This window comes from Eretmochelys imbricata, chromosome 2 (genome assembly GCF_965152235.1).
Source record: "Eretmochelys imbricata isolate rEreImb1 chromosome 2, rEreImb1.hap1, whole genome shotgun sequence".
Lineage (NCBI taxonomy): Eukaryota > Metazoa > Chordata > Testudines > Cheloniidae > Eretmochelys > Eretmochelys imbricata.
In genome coordinates, this window is record NC_135573.1 from 154,068,952 (window position 1) to 154,092,753 (window position 23,802).

At 44.1% G+C, this 23,802-nt stretch overlaps 1 protein-coding gene across 1 annotated transcript in view; it reads left to right on the top strand.

Moving 5' to 3' along the window:
- Positions 1-23,802, top strand: part of TMEFF1 (transmembrane protein with EGF like and two follistatin like domains 1) — a 229,096-nt gene that overhangs the window by 190,685 nt on the left and 14,609 nt on the right. Inside the window, exons 7-9 of the mRNA XM_077809187.1 lie at positions 16,231-16,379; positions 17,231-17,296; positions 22,170-22,293. Coding sequence (XP_077665313.1) covers positions 16,231-16,379; positions 17,231-17,296; positions 22,170-22,293 — 339 coding nt within the window. The remainder of the gene's footprint in view (positions 1-16,230; positions 16,380-17,230; positions 17,297-22,169; positions 22,294-23,802) is intronic.

Here is a 23,802-nt window from a genome sequence, read left to right on the forward strand (position 1 = left end):
GATTGCTGACTGCATACGCTTTTTTACCAACTCAGGCAAATACAACCTCCTACATCAATTAGGGAACATTCTACCAGAGCTGTCTCCACCTCCACGGCCATTTTCCGTAACGTCCCACTGTCTGACATATGCAAGGCAGCTACCGGGGCATCGAACCTTACCTTCACTAATCACTATGCTCTCATCCACACTGCAGCATCTCACACCAGATTGGGTAGAGCTGTTTTGTCAACAGCCTTCTTGCCTCATCCGAAGTCCCAGCCATCCTAAGGGATACTGCTTTTCAGTCACCTGAAGTGGAACACCCCCAGGGACATCTCTTAAAGAAGAGGAAGAGGTTACTCACCCTGTGCAGTAACTGACGTTCTTCGACATGTGTCCCTGTGGGTGCTCTACAACCCGCCCTCCTCCCCTCTACTTCGGAATTCGTAACACACTCCATTGAAGGGAAGGAACTGAGGAGCCCGGGCTGTGCACGCGCTGTTCAAACACTGTCAGCTCGAGAGGCAGGCACAGTGCGTCCGCAGCCCGTAGGGCTACTGCTGTAGAAATCTCCGATTGAAGGCGCTGAGACGCACCTTGACCTGAAGTGGAGCATCCACAGGGACACTCATCTCGAAGAACGTCAGTTACTGCACAGGGTGAGTAACCTCTTCTCTCGTACTTAGTTCCTCAGTCCCATAAAGGGTTTTAAAAAAAGGAGACCAGAAAAAGCTAATGGAAGTTCTGCTGTGCCTGAATGGGTAGAGCAATCACTCTGAAATCCAAATTTTCCTGTTCAAATTTTACCTGAGAAGGATTGTTCACAAGGGAAGAAACATCAAATGAGAGTAGTCCTTCATTTGATTTCAACACACTTGGTTATCTTCCTCACTGCAGTTGTAACACCTCTATTGTTATAATTTGCCTAATTTATTCCTGCCATCATGCACTATCCATCTGCTGTTCTTGTGTATTTTGTTTAATTGTAATATTTCCTTTGTAAGTTTGTAAACAGGTGTGCCAGTAAATAAATGAATAGCTGAAGAAGATTACTGCTGCTGGAAATGTATAGTGAAGCCTAGTCCAGCAAAAATTTAATCAAATTTGTGAGCTGAGCAAGTCTCAGAAGGCCACAGATGCTGGCTCTGCAGCATGCTGACCTATTAAGAGGAAAGGTCAGCCTCTCAGAGAAGCCATCCCCAATCCCCCAAGTGTTATCTTTGCTTTGTTCTTTCTACTGTTAAAAGCTCATGGGGTACTTAAGAGAGCAAAACTTTCAATACAACATGGGTATCTTGAAGTCCAGAAAGAAAAAGGAGGCTGGAATGCTTTGGGATCTGTAGTGGGTCTAATTTGTCTACTGATAATACCAACCTAATCTACACAAGCTAAATGCTGATTGGACATGTTTTATGATTGTACTATGATCATACTGTATGATTGTACTAAACCTGGTACAGAAACTTGCTGTGCTGTTTGATCTCCTCTTGGCAGTGGTTGAAGATCAAGTGTCAATACCTTGGTTTTGCTTGGATTTTTTTTAAGATCAGTCTGCTGGCTTCTATACTGCTAAACACTAGGGGTTCAAGTCCTGGCTCTATGAGAGTCAATGCCAAAACAGCCTTTGACTTTAGGGAGACCAGGATTTCACTCACGGTTCTTTTTATGCTTTTGTTATCCCTAGCATGGCTACATGGAATTTACCTTGAGCGGCTTCATTCCATTCTTTCCGAGGATAGCATTGGACAACTGCTCATCTGCCCAGAAGGTTTTCTTATGTGGGGAAGGAGAGGGCTCACTTGTCACTCCTATTTTTCAGTGTGTATTTGAGCCTGTTAACAGGGCTATGGTATTTTCAGAAAGCTGATGGCACTCAGCTCTGACTAAGGGTATGTCTACACTACGAAATTAGGTCGAATTTATAGAAGTCAGTTTTGTAGAAAGCGTTTATGTACAGTTGATTGTGTGTGTCCCCACACAAATGCTCTAAGTGCATGTAGTCGGCAGAGTGTGTCCACAGTACCGAGGCAACCGTCAACTTCCGGAGCATTGCACTGTGGGTAGCTATCCCACAGTTCCCACAGTCTCCGCTGCCCATTTGAATTCTGGGTAGAAATCCTAGTGCCTGATGGGGCTAAAACATTGTCGCAGGTGGTTCTGGGTACATATCGTCATGCACCCGTTCCCTCCCTCCCTCTGTGAAAGCAATGGCACACAATCGTTTTGCGCCTTTTTTCTTGAGTTACCTGTGCAGACACCATACTATGGCAAGCATGGAGCCCGCTCAGCTAACCATCACCATATGTCTCCTGGGTGCTGGCAGACGCGGTACTGCATTGCTACACAGCAGCAGTTTATTGCCTTTTGGCAGCAGACAGTGCAGTATGACTGGTAGCCATCGTCGGCATAGTCCTGGGTGCTCTTTTAACCAACCTCGATGAGGTCAGGCAATGCCTGGGCAAACATGGGAGTGACTCAGCCAGGTCATTTCCCTTTTAAGTTTCGTCTCATGGCAATTGAGTCCTATCGGCAGTGCACTGTCTTTTAATCAGCAGCCAGCAGAAGACGATGGCCAGTAGTCATACTGCACCGTCTTCTGCTGAGCACCCAGGAGATGATGATGGCTAGTGGTCGTACTGCACAGTCTGCTGCTAGCAAGATGTATAAAGATAGATGAAGTGGCTCAAAACAAGAAATAGTCCAGATTCATTTTCTCCACCCTTCCTCCCTCTGTGAAATCAACGGCCTGCTAAATCCAGTTTTGAGTTCTAGCCTTGAGGTTTTGAGTTCTATCCTTGAGGGGGCCATTCAGTTTCTCGCAAAGCCACCCCCTTTGTTGATTTTAATTCCCTGTAAGCCAACCCTGTAAGCCATGTTTTCAGTCACCCCTCCCTCTGTCAGGGAAACAGCAGACAATCGTTTCACACCTTTTTTCTGTGCAGACGCCATACCATGGCAAGCATAGAACCCGCTCAGATCACTTTGGCAATTAGGAGCACATTAAACACCACATGCATTATCCAGCAGTATATGCAGCACCAGAACCTGGCAAAGCGAAACCGGGCGAGTAGGCAACGTCAGCGTGGTGACGAGAGTGATGTGGACATGGACACAGACGTCTCTCAAAGCACGGGCCCTGGCAACGTGGGCATCATGCTGCTAATGGGGCAGGCTCATGCGGTGGAAAGCCAATTCTGGGCCCGGGAAACAAGCACGGACTGGTGGGACCGCATAGTGTTGCAGGTCTGGGACGATTCCCAGTGGCTGCGAAACTTTTGCATGCGTAAGGGCACTTCCATGGAACTTTGTGACTTGCTTTCCCCTGCCCTGAGGCGCAAGAATACCAAGATGAGAGCAGCCCTCACAGTTGAGAAGCGAGTGGCAATAGCCCGGTGGAAGCTTGCAATGCCAGACAGCTACCGGTCAGTTGGGAATCAATTTGGAGTGGGCAAATCTACTGTGGGGGCTGCTGTGATGCAAGTAGCCAACGCAATCAAAGATCTGCTGATATCAAGGGTAGTGACCCTGGGAAATGTGCAGGTCATAGCGGATGGCTTTGCTGCAATGGGATTCCCTAACTGTGGTGGGGCCATAGACAGAACCCATATCCCTATCTTGGCACTAGAGCACCAAGCCGGCGAGTACAAATCCGCAAGGGGTACTTTTCAACAGTGCTGCAAGCACTGGTAGATCACAAGGGACGTTTTACCAACATCAACGTGGGATGGCCGGGAAAGGTACATGAAGCTCGCATCTTCAGAAACTCTGGTCTGTTTCAAAAGCTGCAGGAAGGGACTTTATTTCCAGACCAGAAAATAACCGTTGGGGATGTTGAAATGCCTATAGTTATCCTTGGGGACCCAGACTACCCCTTAATGCCATGGCTCATGAAGCCATACACAGGCAGCCTGGACAGTAGTCAGGAGCTGTTCAACTACAGGCTGAGCAAGTGCAGAATGGTGGTAGAATGTGCATGTGGACGTTTAAAGGTGCGCTGGAGCAGTTTACTGACTCGCTTAGACCTCAGCAAAACCAGTATTCCCACTGTTATTACTGCTTGCTGTGCGCTCCACAATTTCTGTGAGAGTAAGGGGGAGGGAGTGGGAGGGTGATGGGGTGGGAGGTTGAGGCAAATCGCCTGGCTGCTGGTTACGCACAGCCAGACACCAGGGCGGTTAGAAGAGCACGGGAGGGCATGGTGCATATCAGAGCTTTGAGAAGCTTTGAAAACCAGTTTCATGACTGGCCAGGCTATGTTGTGAAAGTTCTGTTTGTTTCTCCTTGATGAAACCCCCCGCCCCTTGGTTCACTCTACTTCCCTGTAAGCTAACCACCCTCCTCTCCTCCCTTTGATCACCGCTTGCAGAGGCAATAAAGTCATTGTTGCTTCACATTCATGCATTCTTTATTCACTCATCACACAAATAGGGGGATAACTACCAAGGTAGCCCAGGAGGGGTGGTGGGGGAGGGAAGGACAAGGCCACACAGCACTTTAAAAGTTTAAAACTTTAAAGCTTATTGAATGCCAGCCTTCTGTTGCTTGGGCAATCCTCTGGGTAGAGTGGCTGGGTGGCCGGAGGCCCCCCCACCGCATTCTTGGGCGTCTGGGTGAGGAGGCTATGGAACTTGGGGAGGAGGGCGGTTGGTTACGCAGGAGCTGTAGCGGCGGTCTGTGCTCCAGCTGCCTTTCCTGCAGCTCAGCCATACGCTGGAGCATATTAGTTTGATCCTCCAGCAGCCTCAGCATTGAATCCTGCCTCCTCTCATCACGCTGCCGCCACCTTTCAGCTTCAGCCCTCTCTTCAGCCTGCCACTTACTCTCTTCAGCCCGCCACCTCTCCTCCCGGTCATTTTGTGCTTTCCTGCACTCTGACATTGTCTGCCTCCACGCATTCGTCTGTGCTCTGTCAGTGTGAGCTCAGAGAACATTTCATCGCGAGTGCGTTTTTTTTGCCTTCTGATCTTCGCTAGCCTCTGGGAAGGAGAAGATCCTGTGATCCTTGAAACACATGCAGCTGGTGGAGAAAAAAAGGACAGTGGTATTTAAAAAGACACATTTTATAAAACAGTGGGTACACTCTTTCACAGTAAACCTTGCTGTTAACATTACTTATATATCACATGTGCTTTCGTTCCAAGGTTGCATTTTGCCTCCCCCAGCACGTGGCTAACAGCAGGGAACACTTCTGTTCAGCCACAGGCAAACAGCCCAGCAGGAACGGGCACCTCTGAATGTCCCCTTAAGAAACCAGGTGACCATGAATGATATCACTCTCCTGAGGATAACACAGAGAGATAAAGAACGGATGTTTGAACGCCAGCAAACTTACACTGCAATGCTTTGTTCTACAATGATTCCCGAGCACTTGCTACTGGCCTGGAGTGGTAAAGTGTCCTACCATGAAGGACGCAATAAGGCTGCCCTCCCCAGAAACCTTTTGCAAAGGCTTTGGGAGTATATCCAGGAGAGCCACGAATGCCAGGGCAAATGAATCATTAAACATGCTTGCTTTTAAACCATGTATAGTATTTTAAAAGGTACACTCACCAGAGGTCCCTTCTTCACCTGGCAGGTCTGGGAGGCAGCCTTGAGTGGGTTCGGGGGGTACTGGCTCCAGGTCCAGGGTGAGAAACAGTTCCTGGCTGTCGGGAAAACCGGTTTCTCTGCTTGCTTGGTGTGAGCTATCTGCAACCTCATCATCATCATCTTCCTCATCCCCAAAACCTGCTTCCGTGTTGCCTCCATCTCCATTGAAGGAGTCAAACAACACGGCTGGGGTAGTGGTGGCTGAACCCCCTAAAATGGTGTGCAGCTCATCATAGAAGCGGCATGTTTTGGGTTCTGACCCGGAGCGGCTGTTCGCCTCTCTGGTTTTTGGTAGGCTTGGCTCAGCTCCTTAAGTTTCACGCGGCACTGCTTCGGGTCCCTATTATGGCCTCTGTCCTTCATGCCCTGGGAGATTTTGACAAATGTTTTGGCATTTTGAAAACTGGAACGGAGTTCTGATAGCACGGATTCCTCTCCCCATAGAGCAATCAGATCCCGTACCTCCCGTTCGGTCCATGCTGGAGCTCTTTTGCAATTCTGGGACTCCATCATGGTCACCTCTGCTGATGAGCTCTGCATGGTCACCTGCAGCTTGCCACGCTGGCCAAACAAGAAATTGAAATTCAAACGTTTGCAGTCCTTTTCCTGTCTACCTGGCCAGTGCATCTGAGTTGAGAGTGCTGTCCAGAGCAGTCACAATGGAGCACTCTGGGATAGCTCACGGAGGCCAATACCATCTAATTGTGTCCACAGTACCCCAAATTCGACCCAGCAAGGCCGATTTCAGCGCTAATCCCCTTGTCAGGGGTGGAGTAAGGAAATCGATTTTAAGAGCCCTTTAAGTCGAAAAAAAGGGCTTTGTCGTGTGGACGGGTGCAGGGTTAAATCGATTTAATGCTGCTAAATTCGATCTCAACTCCTAGTGTAGACCAGGGCTAACAGTGGGAAAACTCCTGTTGACTTCAGTAGGCCCAGGATTTCACCCAGAGTTTTTAATTTGTCTGACCCAGTTGTAAAAAACAATAACACTATTGGGGAAAAAAATTAAATTGTCACCTTTTAAAACACACAAAAAACAGTTTTTTTGCAGTTGGTGCTGATGAGCGATTTACTCAGGGTATGTGTACACTTAAACTGCTACAGCAGCACAGCTACCGTGCTGGAGCGACACTGCTGTAACACTTCAGTGTAGACACCACCTGTGCCATTGGGAGGGGTTCTCCCATCAGCCTAGCTAATCTACCTTCCCGAGAGGTGGTAGCTAGGTTGACAGAAGAATTCTGGGGGTTAGGTTGGCATAGCTACATCACTCGGGATGTGGATTTTACACATCCCTAAGAGACGGCATAGCTATGCTGATGTGAATTCCCAGTGTAGACAAGCCCTAAGTATCTGGTTGAGACTGTAACTGGATGAGGTTCAACTCACAGAAGACTGAAGTAATACTGCTATGTTAGAGAAAACAACCAGAAGAAGAGCAGAGATTGTGTCGGCCCTCCTAATATAAGGAATGCATCTACTGTTACCCCTCTTTGCAGTTTGGGGATTGTTATCCTCAGATGCAATTTTTTCTTTAGGCTGCAAACCTCACTACAGTTATCTTTGCGTTTGTCACCTCAAGGCCAGCATACTCTAATAAGCTCTGTTGAGCTACTCCCGGGGTACACTTTAAGACCAACTGGAATTTTAAATTAGTGCAGAAAGCAAGTTGCAAAATTAACATGAGTTGGTCAGGAGAAAGCAATAGTAAACATTTCAGCGTTTTCTAAAGCATTTTCATTTTGTTGGCTTTTAAAGCAAGGGGCTTTTTGTTTCTTTTAAAATTTGACAATTAAAATTTTTTTCCAATAGTGTTATTGTTTTTTATCAGTTTTTCATTTTTTATCATCTGTCATTTTTGAAATAGGAAATTCAAATATTTTAAAAGAAAATCTTACCAAATTAGTAAACTGACCAGTCAAAAGTTACACAATAGCAAAAGGTGGGTAGAGGTGGGAGGCAAAAACACTTAAAACATTTATTAAAAAGGGAATGTTTGACAGATCTTCTTGTATAAATAATGCAGATTATACCAATTATCTTTGGTTTGAATTGGCTGCCTACTAGATTCAGGTTTTCCATCCTGCTAGCTCAATTAAGCAAGGGTTCTGAAGAAATAACATAATGTGAAAATGTATTTAAAGACTTACTATCATCCCCCTGATTTACACTGCCCATGAAAACTTAATATTGTCCTCAAAATTTGCAAAAATATCCACAAAGGTCAAAATAACAGATTACTAGGAGATTATTGGAAATGAATCCCTCACACAGAAGTTGTTACCCACGCACCTCTCCCCTCCCCACCCCTCCCTCATTCCCCATCCCCACTGGGACCCAGTCCTAATCTCCCTTCTCAGGATCCTCATCCAATCTCTGTGTTGCCCCTCACTTAGCTCTTTGTTCCAGTCTCGTTGCCCAACCAGTCCCAGGTCTTCCCGTGCAATCCCACTCTTCCTAAAATCTGTGTTTCTCCCTCCCCTCCTTTCTTCTATCCCACTGATTCTCAGTCTGGGTCTCCAGAGTAGTTGCCAGGCTAGTCCCAGTCTACCCCACCCTCACCCTCAGGCTTCTCATCCAGTCTGTCTACCTCCCCACCTACTGGTTCCCAGTCCCACCCCTGATTCTCTCCCACCCAACTCGCAGTCTCAGTCCACTTGGCCAGCCAATACCAGTCTGGCCCCCGCAACCCAGTCTCAGTTCACCCCCACCCCACCTCTCCTGCTCCAAGTTTTCCTCTCCCCACCCAGGTTAGCCTCCAGTTCCAAGTTTTCACCCCAGGTTGCTTGTCCCAATCTAGCCCACTCTCTCCTGCCCCTACCCCCTTGTGCACAGGTCTGACGCTTGTCTCTTCTGTATTTGAATCAGGCAGCTTATTCCTCCATGCTGCTTGCGCCCAGCACCAGGCAAACAGGCTTCCTGCTCTCATTTCAGGTTCTGGGACGCAGCGCAGCCCACAGCAGTCCAGAGCTGCAATTGCATGGAAAGTCCTGCTCAGCCCTGGGCAGGAACATGCTTAGTGAATGTGGGAATTAAACCGTGAAACTCAAGTCTCTATGGAGCATGTGCAAACTGCTATATTTCAAAGGCTTACAATTTTGCCAGATTTGGGTGGATTTTTACAGGAGCAGCAAAAGATATTCCTCACAGAAAGGCACCCTCCTCCCCACGCCAAATTTCAAGTCCCTGCCCCAGAGCAAGGGCGTGCAAGGGCTTTTCAGAGAAAAGATCCTTAGAACTTCTTAGTGAGGCCAAAACAATTTATTTCCTAGTTCTTGTTCTCAGAAATGGCTGAAGCATATGGCTGAAATGTTCAAAAAACAATTCAGCCAGTGGCAGATACCTGGCATGGAAAGTTTCAGCCCAATTAGTTAAAGTTTGACAAGGTTATAAGCAACTGAAATGGGGTCTTGTAATGGGAAGTGCTGGGCAACCTAAATAATAGATAATGCTATAAACCTGGCCTATACAAATATTCTGGATTTGCCAGTTGTGGTTCCATAGTTAAGCTTCAGTTGAGTTTTCAACCTAAAGGAGGAATTATTTGTTATGTATGAAGCACAAAGGTACAGTGTTTAGTCTTTGAGTACAGATTATTTTTCTAAGAATTTACAAGTTGATTTGTTAATTAGTTTATAAATTAATTTTACATGGGTCCTTTAAAAATTTAGCACTTACTGTTAGATCTTTTATTGTCCTGAATTATTATAATAATGAAAAATACAGATTCGTCAAACTTTCCGTATAGTTAAAACCAAGTGAAGCCTTAGGTACAGGCTACATTTGAAGAATTAAGTTGTAAATAAGTTATTACTGATTTTTATATCTAATTATTATAGACGGGTCAGGTTAACTGCTTAAGACACTCATAACTGGGGCCATAGTAATACGAGAAGTAATTCAATCAATCAACATCCTTCCTCTACAGTGAATTTGCATGTTACATTTCTATTGACTGTAACTACTGTGGTATGAGGACAACTGATCTCATGTGTCAAGAGCTCTCATTGGTTGGTTACTTGGCCCAAATGTCACTGCTGTTTAAAGTTTCCATGTCTGCACGCTGGTTTCAGCATTCATGCTTGGAATGCTCCACATGGCAGCAGTGTTGGGGGCTCAAGCAGGAGCACAGAGGAAGCTTTTAAAAAAACATTCGGACTCAATGACTGCCCCCCACCCTCATCACGTCTCCATTTATGTAGCACCAATCTCCTCATCACAACCTCCTTTCCCAAACATATCCCTTCTGGTCTTAGGCCCCCACGTCTCTGCTTCCCTCTTCCCCCCTCACATCCTGTTTATCCCAATACTCTCCACATATTACCACTGCAACAGGTTCCCCCTAGGATGCCACCTGGAACTGTGGTATCACTGAGCCCCCCTGACCCACCAACCTGGGCTCCTTTTACACTGCACTGCTGTGACAAGCTCTCTCCAGGTTCCAGCCTGCACTGTCCCCAGCACCCATACAGGCAGGGACACACCCAGCTACAGTTACATGTAGACCCTGTGATCAGCCCTGTATGGGAAGGCTCCAGCTAGGGAACTTCCCAGCTACTGAGGTGTGCACCTAAAATTATACCATCTTGCACTGCACAGGGAACTGTACAGCATAAGCTCATGAAATTTGCCCCTTCCCTCAATTTGGAGAGGAAATGTACAACAGCTTTCTGCCCCAAGTTATGACTCCCACACACTGGTTTTAGACAAAGAAAAACAAGTTTATTGACTACAAAAGATAGATAGATTTTAAGTGATTATAAGGGATAGCAAACAGATCAAAGCAGATTACCTAGCAAATAAACAAAAATGCAAACTAAGCTTAGTATACTAAAGAGATTGGATCTGAGTAGACACAAGCAGGCTGCAGATTCTGAAGAGGAAAGCTGCACTTGCTTAAAGCTTGGAATCCCCAGGTGTTCCGTTCACAGGCTAAAAATCCCTTTAGCCTGCGTCCAACACTTCCCCCAGTTCAGTCTTTGTTTCTCTGGTGTTTCCAGGAGTCTCTTTGGGTGAGGAGTCATTGAAGAACCACAATGATGTCACTCCCCTGCCTTATGTAACTTTTGTATAGGGCGGGAACCCGTTGTTTCAAAGCTTGGTTCCCACACCAGTCAGTGGAAAAACACTGGTATCCCAAGATGGAGTCCAGCATGAGGTGACCTGGTCACATGTCCCTGTACTGTCACAACAGCCATTACTCAGAGGCTGTTTGTAGTGTCCTCAGGAAAGCTCCCCAGGTGGGAGATAAGTTTCTCCTAAGGCCTGTTGTTCTCACTAAAGGCTTATTAACTTGAATGGGCCCTTCCCAGCTAACCAGATTTTAGACTGAGAGCCTTTTGACTAGTGAGTGTTGCCTAGGAATAGCTACATGTGAAATACATACATAGTCAATATTCATAACTTCAGATACAAAAACAATATATGCATACAAATAGGATAATCGTATTCAGCAAATCATAACCTTTCCAATGACACCTCACATGACTTATCTTTAAGGCTATGATTTAGTCACGGATATTTTTAGTATAAGTCATGGACAAGTCACGGGCAATACTCAAAAATTCACAGGCCTGTGACCTGTCCATGAGTTATACTATAAATACCCTTGACTAAATCCTAAGGGGATCGCTGCTGAAGGGAAGCTGGGGGCTGCTGTTGGGGGGGCACCCTCAGGGGCTGCTGCTGTGGGGAGGCCGGGTGCACTGGCTGCTACTCAGGCAGCACGCCAGCAGCAGCTCATGCAGTTGGCTGCGGGGCTGCCAGAGCGGCTGGCTGCAGAGCCACTCCAGCAGCGGCCGATGTGGCTATTGCCGGGGCCACCTGAGCCATGCTGGCCCCCGCAGAAGTTACGGAGGTCATGGAAAGTCACAGAACTCTGCTCCCCTCTCCCCCCCCCCCCCACCCCCCCGCACCACATCTTCCTCCAGGTTTTCACATCAAAATAAAAAGAAGTTAATTGCTATATCCTTTCAGCTACAACAGTCAAGGTCCACTGCTTCCCATCCTGGACATTTGTTTTGTTCAAAAATTAATTAAAATGTTTTTAAAAAGACCAGGTATCCCAGACATTTACACCAGTAAGTAGATTGTAAATTACTTGTAATTACCATTACACCCCACCAACTTCTTGCTGCTCTGGCAATGCAAAGCATCTATACACCCATCTTAATTGACCAGCATGCGATGGCTGCTGAGATCATTAGAAATATCATATGGTAGCCTTCCCTTTGGGTTTCTTGTTTAGTATTGCTGTATTTTTGTATTATTAATAATCATAAAAAGCAAATTCCAACACATAAACCATGTTAGGGATTTAAATATGAGAGTACATATCTGTACTTGAAGGGTAAAAAAAACGTAGCAGGTATGTTGTAATCATCTCAAAAACAAACATTGCAAACTTTAGGAAATTCAGAGTTAAGGACAACCTTAATAGAAACCCGAATATACTACTGTATGCAAAAGAATGGTGAAAACTCTCAAACAACTTGAACTCTGACCTGTAGTGACACCAGGAAGATGAAAAAATGAATGTGTTAAAAATCAGTTTCACATAGTCTGCAACCACAAAGACTGAAATGTGGTAATTATAATTGTATGGTTATTGAAAGACATCACTACAGGCCAGAGTTAAGGTTTTTTGGGTGCTTTATCTATAGTTCCATCTTGATGCAGAGGATTTTGTCTGGGAACAGAAATTATGTGGACCTGTATGCCTGGCTGGCTCCAGCGTTTTTGCCACCCCAAGCGGCAGAAAAACCCAAAACTTGCCGCCGAATGGGGAGGCAGAATCCTGCCCGCCGAACACAGAGGTGGAGTGACGGTGCGGCCGCCGGATTGCCGCCGAGCGTGAAACGCGCTGTGATTGAGCAGCCGCCGAATTCCCGCCGCCGCCAAGGGCAGATTGCCGCCCCAGAGCCCAACCTCCTGCTGCCCCTTTATAGTGGCCGCCCCAGGCACCCGCTTGGTTCGCTGGTGTCTGGAGCCGGCCCTGCCTGTATGTATTATACATGATATTCACACCCAGCACTGGTTCCTGTGGGTTAAAAATGGGTGAATGTGAAGCAAATGTTAGCGACAAAATGGTCAATGCCATACAAACAAAAGCTGAAATAAACTTAGTAGCAGTGTCGATCTATGGGAACAATAAAACAGCTAATCTGCTAGCCTCTTATTTAGTGACAGTTATATTAAATCCTTAAGTGTGTGTAAGTCCCTCGTCAGATACCATTATGTGGGAACCGATATAAAATTAAAATGTAAATGTTTTACCAGTATTAACATTTATAGCCATCCTTATTTTAGTTGTACATTTAGAAATAATAATCAGAATCTGTTTTTAACATGATAATATTTAATGGTTATAAGAATGTTTTAAGGCAGCCCAAGATACTTAAATACTTAGTGATGCAGTAGCCACGCAATTTTGAAATTACAATCAGAATGGATGCACTTAAAAAGTTCATTCCAGTTTTAGTGATATTACTAGGGCTGTCAAGCGATTAAAACAATTAATCACGATTAATCATGTGATTAATTGCACTATTAATAATAGAATACCATTTATTTAAATATTTTTGGATGTTTTCTACATTTTCAAATATATTGATTTCAGTTAGAACACAGAATACAAAGTGTACAGTGCTCATTTTATATTTATTTTTTATTACAACCTAATATAAGTATGGTAGTGCAATCTCTTTATAATGAAAGTCAAACCTACAAATGTAGAATTATGTACAAAAAATAACTGCATTCAAAAATAAAACAATGTAAAACTTCAGACACTACAAGTCCACTCAGTCCTACTTCAGCCAGTCGCTCAGACAAACAAGTTTGTTTACAATTTGCAGGAGATAATGCTGCCTATGTCTTGTTTACAACATCACCTGAAGGTGAGAACAGGCTTTCGCATAGCACTGTTGTAGCCAGCATTGCAAGATATTTACATGCCAGATGCACTAAAGATTCATATGTCCCTTCACGCTTCAACCACCATTCCAGAAGACGTGTCCATGCTGATGACGGGTTCTGCTCGGTAACGATCCAAAGCAGAGCGGACCGATGCATGTTCATTTTCATCATCTGAGTCAGATGCCACCAGCAGAAGGTTGGTTTTCTTTTTTGGTGGTTCGGGTTCTGTAGTTTCCACATTAGAGTGTTGCTCTTTTAAAACATCTGAAAGGATTCTCCACACCTCATCCCTCTCAGATTTTGGAAGGCCCTTCAGATTCTTAAACCTTGAGTCTAATGCTCTATCTATCCTTAGAAATCTCACATTGGTACCTTCTTTGTGTTTTGTCAAATCAGCTGTGAAAGTATTCTTAAAACGAATGTGTGCTGGGTAATCATCTGAGACTGCTATAACATGAAATACATGGCAGAATGTGGGTAAAACAGAACAGGAGACATACAATTCTCCCCCAAGGAGTTCATTCACAAATTTAATTAACGCATTATTTTTTTAATGAGCATCATCAGCATGGAAGCATGTCCTCTGGAATGGTGGCCGAAGCATAAAGGGGTATATGAATGGTTAGCATATCTGGCACGTAAATACCTTGCAACACCGGCTACAAATGTGCCATGCAAGCGCCTGTTCTCACATTCAGGTGACATTGTAAATAAGAAGCAGTCAGCAGTGTCTCCTGTAAATATAAACAAACTTGTTTGTCTTAGCAATTGGCTGAACAAGAAGTAGGACTAAGTGGACTTGTAGGCTCTAAAGTTTTACGTTGTTTTGTTTTCGAGAGCAATTATATAACAAAAAAATCTACATTTGTAAGTTACACTTTCACAATAAAGAGATTGCACTACAGTACTTGTATGAAGTGAGTTGAAAAATACTGTTTCTTTTGTTTATCATTTGTACAGTGCAATTATTTGTAATATAAAGTGAGCACTGTACACTTTGTATTCTGTGTTGTAATGGAAATCAATATATTTGAAAATGTAGAAAAACATCCAAAAATATTTAATAAATTTAAATTCGTATTCTATTTTTCAATAGTGCGATTAATAGTGTTTACATTTTTGAATTGCAGTTAATTTTTTTTGAGTTAATCACATGAGTTAACTGCAATTAATTGACAGCCCTAAATATTACCCAATTTCTGTATAGGGAATATCACTGGAACAAATAATATCTTTAAAGCCAGGATGAACTGGGTGTGCTCACTGTACTTAATTAAAAAACAAAAGTTGTTCATAGAAAGAGAGGAGAAAAAAAGAGCTAACAGTAAAACTAAGTTCAAAGATTGGCTTGTCTTATTCAGAGAACCTTGCTGGCACCAAGCATTTGCATTAGCATTTGATGTAGATGCCCAGGGGAAGTAGTAGGAACTCTGAAATCAGTTCTCCATTTTTTCAGTGTTCAGTTCGAGTTTGGGGAATGATTATTTAAAGCAGTACATCTTGCACTCTAACTCAGTTCTCTAACTCAGCCTCATGTCACTGCCCACAGACTGGACTGCATTGTGGGGGAGGGAAAGCAGCTCCCCATAACGAAGGATGTATGGCCACATCAACTCTCTTCCATTAGCATATGCTCATACCCCTTCCTCCATGCAGGAGGAGGCCAATAGAGAGCTGTTTAATCCATACCAGATACTCTACCACACAGCTCCCTTAGTTTTGTGGTATGCCATCATCCTGAGGCATAACAGAAGATGCACAGCAGTAAGAAATACATGGAGCAAAACATTTAAAAACAAGTTGTTAATTAAATTAAAAATCACAGTATTAGTTTTATTGAATTAAACGAGAGTGACACAGACTTCAGAATTGTTAAGCTTTTCCAAGGCAGCCTCCCTGATATGAAATGTCAGGATTGAGTATTGATTCACTGCAGAACTCCACAGCAAAACTCTATCATTTAAAGGTAGTGTCCCCTGAACTATACAGTTTTCTAGTGTAGAGACAATCCTGCCCTTGTGTGGGGATGCACCTTATGTGTAGTACATCTTTTCCCCCTCTCATGGCTATGGTTTCTTTGTTACAAATGATAAAAAAATGTTCTCTGCCTAAAACTAGAAATGTGTTAATTGGATACATTATGAAATAATCCAGATTGCATAACCCTGTTTTAATTACAGCATAATGAACCACTGAGTTTTCAAAGGCATGAATGAATGGCTTGTTAAAGTAATACACTTGACCAAACTTATTGCTGCTGTTCAGCCTTTGAAATGAAAAATACTTAGTTTTGATGAATAGAAATGAAAGTTCATCCCCACTCTCCACAACAGTCATTCAGTTTTCTTTGCCAAAAAACAAACAGAACATGTAAAATCTTTCTTTGGTTTTACCCACATATGGGAATAGACAATGCACTAAATTGTTTTATTGTCGTAATAAATTTTCCTTGTAATATGTTGCTATTGTTTTTTCAGAAATTAAAATAATCAGTAAGATTTATATCATATTAAACCCATGAAAAAATCAATAAAATATTGAAGGGTACACGGTAGCTTCTATTCACAACTGTATACATTCTGTCTGAAAACCTGAGATGGCAGCAAATTCTTTGGTATACATACACAATAGATTTTTCTCCCAGGTCATGGAGCTGGTGCTAATGTATAAACAAATGTTTAATCAAGACACAACTTTATTTAACTGTACTTCTTTGATCTCATTGTGTGTGTTTATTAACAGGTGTGTATGTAATATAGACTGCAGTGGGTACAGTTTTAATCCTGTGTGTGCTTCTGATGGAAGTTCTTATAACAATCCATGTTTTGTTCGAGAAGCATCATGTTTGAGGCAGGAACAGATTGACATAAGGCACCTTGGACACTGCTTAGGTAGGTTTCATTTTAATTTTCATTAGAATTGTCTCTTGCATCATAAAGGGCCCAAGCAGGTCCTTTAATTCTTTTTTATTTTTGTATTAAAATTCACTGATCTTTCCTAATTGCCACCCAAAATATGTATGTATTTATTTAGTTAGTTAGTTAGTTGTGTTGTATGTACATTATGTCTCTATCACTATGCTCTAGGTTGAGAAAAAACACATGTATTTAAAAAAATAGTCAAATAGTTGAGCAATAGTCAAAATGTCCATGAAATCAGCCACAACGGAAACACATTAAGAGAGCTCCATCCTACTAGAACACCCCAAGTCATCCTCTTACAACAGCATGAATTAGATAGGCCTTCCAGCATGCCTAGCGGCTCAATACACTTGGGCCCTGACCCTACAAATACTTATCCATTTGCTTTTTATGCATGGGAGTGCTGCCATATGCAAATCATGAGCATCAATGTTTGCAAGGTTTGGGGCCTTGGACCCTGCCCTGAGGTTATTCTGCCACCAGCTCCCTGCCACTAACATCTAGATTCTGTAAACTTGAGAATCCCAACTGGTTCAACTGTCTGGCTGAAGAACAAATGAGAGATATCTGTAAAATGCACTCAACCACCCCTCAAAGAGCTTTTTAGCTCAAAACCAGGAAGAGCACCCAGAATTGACTGGAAGCTGGTACAATCTCCAGGTGGTGTTTTCCTAACTATAACAGAGAAAAATATTGAATCTGACTGTATGACTGTAACTAAATTATTTTCTCAAATATCAACTTCTTACATTGTAATAATACACAATGGCCTGAAAATAAACACTTCTGAACAGATGTATTTTTATTTATTTATCATATAGAAACAGATGACACCAGCTCAGTAGGAAAGAAAGATGATGGAATGCAATATCGACCAGAGGTGAAAGGTAACGTACTGGTATTTTATGAATATGTTACATTCTCCCAAGATACCAAAATATAGCATGCATGCCTTTTCTCATCTGCTTTGCAACCGGGAGAGAAGTGAACATCTGCTTTCCTACACCACTATCACCCCATCTCTGGTGAGCAGGAGATATGACTATGCCGAGTCTGCCTGGCATGTTTCCCTAAAATGCTGAACTCCCTTCTGTATTTAGTAGGTTATAGGATTAGCATTTCGCCAATTGCTGTGCCAGTGCTTTAGCTGGCTCCAAGACTGTAGAAATGTGACTTCTATACAAGTGGCACAGGTCCCCTCTGCCCAGCCTTCCTTGATGACTTCTGAATAAGTGACAGGTTCTATATTTGCTGCTTCTGCACCTGTTGGACCACAGTGGATGAACCATGTTATTTAAAAGATTTTTAGCCATGTAAATTAGATGGGCCAGATCCTCTGCTGCTGCTTTTGTTATTTTGTTTGTTAGGACTTTGTTTATGTTAAATTTGAAATAGTTTAGATGCCACTGTGTACCAACGAGAATGAAGTGAGAAGAAAAGCTTACAAGCTAATTAGAAATGTTTATGAATACAAATGAGCATGTGTATTACCGGTTTGCTTGTGTGCTGAAAGTGCAGCATTGTGAGAGTGAGGGCATGTGGAACATTTTGTCAGAAGAATTAACGAGAAATGAAGGGCGTAGGAAATTAGAACTGGATGAGACTTACTTAATCATTAAGTCCGGTCCCCTGCGATCACAGGCAACCCCATCATATAATCCATTCATATGTTTATCAAGATTCATCTTAAAACCAGTTAGCTTGTCTGTCCCCCACGCCTCCGATGTCTATTGGGAAGCTGTTCCAGAACTTCACGCTTCTGATGATTAGAAACCTCCTTCTAATTTACAGCCTAAGTTTACTCATCACCAGTTTATATCTATTTGTTCTTCTGACAGTGTTGTCCTTTAATTTCAGTAGCCCCTCAACTGCCTTGGTGTTTACTCCCCCTCCTCCCGATGTATTTATAGACTGCAATCATATTCCCTCTCAGCCGTCTTTGTGCTAAGCTAAACAAGCCAGACTCTTCTAGTCTCTGCTCATAAGACACGAAGACGTGCCCTCCATTGCCCTGATCATCGTAGCAGCCCTTCTCTGCACCTGTTCCAGGTTGAATTCACCTTTTTAAAACATGGGTGAGCAGAATTGCACACAGCATTCCAGATGAGGTCTCCCTAGTGCCTTCTACAATGGCATTAATGTTTCTCTATCTCTGCTAGAAATATCTCACCTGATACTTCCTAGGATCACATTTTCCTCTTTCACAGCCACATCACAATGGTGTTTCATAGTCATGTTGTGATCACCTGGCTCTTTCTCCTTCTTGTTCACTTACAACTGCTGAGCCCCTCAGCTCATAGCAGAAAGATTTGTTATCTGGCCCTAAGTGCACGATTTTGTACTTTGTACTATTACATTTCATCCCATTTCTATTACTCTAGTCAAGGTCATCTAATTCTTCCTCTATGATATTCCAGGCCGCTTCTGTTTTGATAATGCCCCCCAACTTGGTGTTATCAGCTAATTTCATTAGCACTCTCCTGCTTCTTGTGCCCAGGTCACTAATGAAAATATTTAATATAGGTCTCAAAGCAGGTCCCTGAGGAATTCTACTAGTAACCTCACTCCAGCCTGGTAGTTCACCTTTCAGCACAGCCTGTTGTCATCTCCCTTTTAGCCAGTTCCTTATCCACCTTACAGTTCTTATACTAATCCCCATATCCTCCAGTTTAGCTAATAATTTCCTATGTGGCTCTGTGTCAAATGCTTATGGAAGTCCAGAACGATTAGATCTACTGTTAGACTAGTCACATTTTCTCAGGCTCCTTGAAAAAAAGCTCTGTTTCTGTGAAGATGGTGATATCTTCAGGAAACTGGCCTGTGCCCAGCTACAGTAACTCTTCACTTAACGTTGTAGTTATGTTCCTGAACAATGTGACTTAAAGCGAAACGATGTTAAGCGAATCCAATTTCCCCAAAAGAATTAATGTAAATAGGTGGGGATTAGGTTCCAGGGAAATTTTTTTCACCAGACAAAAAACTATATTATATACACACAGTATAAGTTTTAAACAAACAATTTAATAGTGTACACAGCAATGACGATTGTGAAGCTTGGTTGAGGTGGTGAAGTTAGAGGGTGGAAGAGGGTGGGATATTTCCCAGGGAATGCCTTACTGCTAAATGATGAACTAGCATTCGGCTGAGCCCTCAAGGGTTAACACATTGTTGTTAATGTAGCCTCACACTCTACAAGGCAGCACAAATGGAGGGAGGGGAGACAGCATGGCAGACAGAGACAGAGGCACACACCCTATGTGTGGGAGAGAAAGAGAGATGTGCATTGCCCCTTTAATTATGCTGACACCATTCTAAGTACATTGCCTTTAAAAAGATCAGGAAGTTGAGATAGCAGCTGTGGCCAGTAAGCTCTCTCTGTCCTGAGCCCTGTCCTGTCCCTACTCTGCTCTCTGTGGAGAAGGGATAAGCCAGGGGCAGGAGTAGGGGGGAGGGGGATACCCTGACATTAGCCCCCTTCTTCTGCCCTCCCTTGCACAGCAAGCAGGAGGCGGGTAGGAGCAGCACATGGCAGTGGGAGGAGGGACACCTGAACTGCCCCGCAATTGATAGCCTGCTGGGAGGCTGCCACACAGGGAACTTAGGGGAGTAGGGAGCTGATAAGGAGGTTGCCAGTCCACCCTGATTCCAAGCCCCCACCAGCTAGCTACAACGGGCTGCTCTTCCTGCAAGCAGTGGACAAAGCAGGCGGCTGCCAAACAACGTTCTAAGGGAGGATTGCGCAACTTTAAATGAGCATGTTCCCTAATTGATCAGCAACGAAACAACATTAACCGGGACGACTTTAAGTGAATAGTTACTGTAGATGTCTCTTGAGGGCTAGCTACACTGAGGGTTTGGGGAGGTCACTGTGATGCACTTATGCTGAGGCGTAGGGATGGTGAGAGTCTGCTGAGAGGTAGGGCCAAGCCAAGAGTCCTTCCTGAACTGAGTCCAATTGACCCCACCTCATCTCTTCTCGGAACAACTTTATAACCTCCACCCCCACACTCTTGCTGTTAGCTGCTTCCCCGCACTGCCAGGCCCAGGCCCAGCTCCAGCATAGGGTCTGTTCCAGGCCTGGAGTTCAGAATGATTTTGCTGAAGAATGAGCTGGCTACTCAGAGGTTCTGGTCATTCTGGAGTGGGACTGTTTCAGCAACTGCTGTGGTAGTCAGGGGAGGGATAGAGAGAGGGAGGAGAAATCATTCTGAAGAAGGAAAGGAGGTGGAGGAGGCCTCTTTGCAGGAAAATAGACATGCCATATTGGGTGGGCTTGGGAAGGGCTGAGGTGCTCAGGAGGAGCCTTTGCATCCTACAAGCCTTAGTACAGTTTACTATAGTAGTCCTTGGAGTACTAAAGTTAACCCTGTGGATCAAAGAGCTGCCACCAGGAGCTGGTGCTAGACATGGGGAGACTTTTATAACTTTGAATTTATTCAAATGTTTTCCTCTGTCTTTGCTGTTAGGCCCTTCTCTCTGCTTTCACATCTCTGCTCTCAGAAGCTCCAGCAATTTGTCCTTTGTGCCCATAGGTCTCTTTCTTTTTTTGCTCCAGAGCCCTAAACTTTTTTCTGCCAGCTCTTCTACCTATTCTAAAGTCTTAGTAAGTGCTCACTGTGTAACACTGACAGACCCCAGTCGTTGTCGTCAGGATTGAACTGGGGACCTCTGGAACTTAGTGCATGAGCCTCTACCGCATGAGCTAAAAGCCAACTGGCTATTATCTAAGGTAGACTCATTTAACTCTCTCTCTCTAAGTGGTCTCGGTGCCACCCAGAAGATGCGCGGGTTACATACTTTCCCTAGCTGAGGAAGTGCATCCCGAGCTTCAGAGACTTCCCATTTGAAATCCCAGACGAGCCCCCACTTGTAACACCGACAGACCCTGGTCGTCGGTGAGTGGGATTGAACTGGGGACCTCTGGAGCTTAGTGCATGAGCCTCTACTGCCTGAGCTAAAAGCCAACCTCCTGTTAGCTAAGGTTGTAGAGCAGACTCCTTTAACTCTCTCTAAGTGGTCTCAGTGCCTCTAGGTGGGACAGAACTTCACACCCTGGAGGTGTGTGGGTTACACCTGCATCTGCTGCACCCTCGATCTTTTCTGCACCTGAGTCATTTCTCCACTTTCATTCCCTGGCCTTGTCTATGTTGCCCACTCTCTTTCTCTTTCTCCTCTTCCCTCTGCCCTCTTTTTTGTCTTTTGGATCTCTCCTCCTCTTTTGTTCCTGTCCATCTCTCTCCTCCAGGTTCTTTTATCACATTATTTTCTCCTTCTTGACCCTCTTTTCTTTCTATTATCTCTTGTTAACTCCGGTCCTTTAGTATTCTCTTGTACTCCTATCTTGCTTTTCTCCAGAGCTCTGTTAGGCCTTGTCTACACTTCCACTTACAGCACTGAAACTTTCTTCGCTCAGGGGTGTGAAAGACACAGCTTTCCCCAAGCCAAGTGCTCTGTGTGGCTGTCTACCAGCTGTTTGCCTAGACCCCACTGGCAGAACTTCAGCCCAGTATGTTGATTCTTTGTCAGGAAGGTTTTCCCCAGTTTAGGAAGCCCACAATAGCAGCAGATTTAGTTATCACTAAGGGGTAATTTACAGCATTGAGTGAGTGTGCTGCTAAATTCCACAGGCTTCTGTGAAACTTGAGCTCTAAGCCACTGCTTTATTAATTCTTTGTCCTGTCACCACAGAAGTTTTTGGAAGGATGCTATATGTGTGTTGGTTTTGTACATTTACTAAATCTATTTGTGTATGTTTTCAAGATGCCAGTGATCAAAGAGAAGACATTTATATTGGAAACCACGTACCTTGTTCAGAAAGCTTCAATGGTTACTGTATACATGGAAAATGTGAATTCATTTATTCCACTCAGAAGGCTTCCTGCCGGTAAGTCAGTGCATGAATAAGCAGCACAGATCCTATATGCACCTGAAAGTCACTCTCATGTACTGTGTAAAGCTTTAACACAATACATTTTATACACATAATATTGAAAACATTGGTTTGTGATAATGTGCTGTGGATTAGACTGTGGCATTGGAGCCACATCCATGTGTAGGGGGCAGTGCAGAGCTGCCCAATCCCAGTAGGAGCATGAGGAAGGTGGGACTTGGGGGCAGGCACAGTCTCTTCCGGGGCTCATCAGCGCACACATTAGGAAGGAGTATATTGCTCCTCCCAGGGGACCAGCCCTGTTCTGCAGTCCAGTGAACATAGCTGCCAAGCCTTTTGTCACTCTGTGTCACATTTTATAGAAATGATTTAATTATCTAATTTGCACAAACTTATAAACTTACCGGCAACCCACCCTGCCACAAGCAGCAGTCAGGGTAGGACATGGAGCTGGACAAAACTTGGTTGCTGTATCTAGGTGTTTGATAGATGAGGGGATTCTGGAGGGTGTCTGGGGAGGTAGTTCATTGGGGGGTGGCATCTAAGCTGTGGATAGGTGAGTGCTGGGGCAGCTGTGGATAGGTGGATATTTGGAGTTTGTGATGGGGAAGCCTATGACCTAAATCTTCCCTTTCTCAATTCCATCCCATTATCCCTAGTTTTGACACACACATCCCCATGCCTCTCCTGGTATCGTCCTAACTTGATGATTCCCAAACAATGGCCCATGAGGTGCCAGTGGTCCACAGTGTTGGTGGATTGCAGGGAGCTGGTTGGTCACATGATGCTGGTGCCTCATTTTCAGCTGCTAAATCCCATTAAAAAGAACCCACAAATACAATACTTTCCTTTTATTACTTTCCTGTGCAAGCAATTGCTGTAGTTTGCCACAAGGATATTGTATTATCATAAATGGGGGTGGGAGGAAGTGTTCATAAGATGAGATGTTAAGTGTTCTCATGACAAGGTGAGTGAGGTCATATCTTTTATTGGATCCACTTCTGTTGGTGAGAGAGACAAGCTTTCAAGCTACAGAGACTTGAAGAAGAGCTCTGTTTGGCTCAAAAGCTTGTCTCACCAACAGAAGTGTGTCCAATAAAAGAAATTACCTCACCCACCTTGTCTCTGTAATATCCTGGGACCAACATGGCTACAACTACACTGTATACAGTCTGTTAAGACGTCCAAAGTACAAAAGCTTGACAACTCCTGCCCTAAATAATTCTTCTCCTTCCTTGGAGTTTGCATTCTTTGAATATTTGTAGTAATTTTTACATCACTTTTTAATCAGCACTTTAACCAAGTTCTGTAAGTGCTGGTCCCTATGTGTATTCCACACATGGGCGCACATGCGCATGATCTGCCTGAGTCTGGAAATTCTAACCAGCAGTGCCTGTTGGCCCACACATGTGCTGTTGTTCTCATGCTCCAGACTGAGGGCACAAAAGGCGGTGCGGGCCGATGCCCCTCCAGTTCCTTCTTCCCGCTGCATGGCCTGAGTCA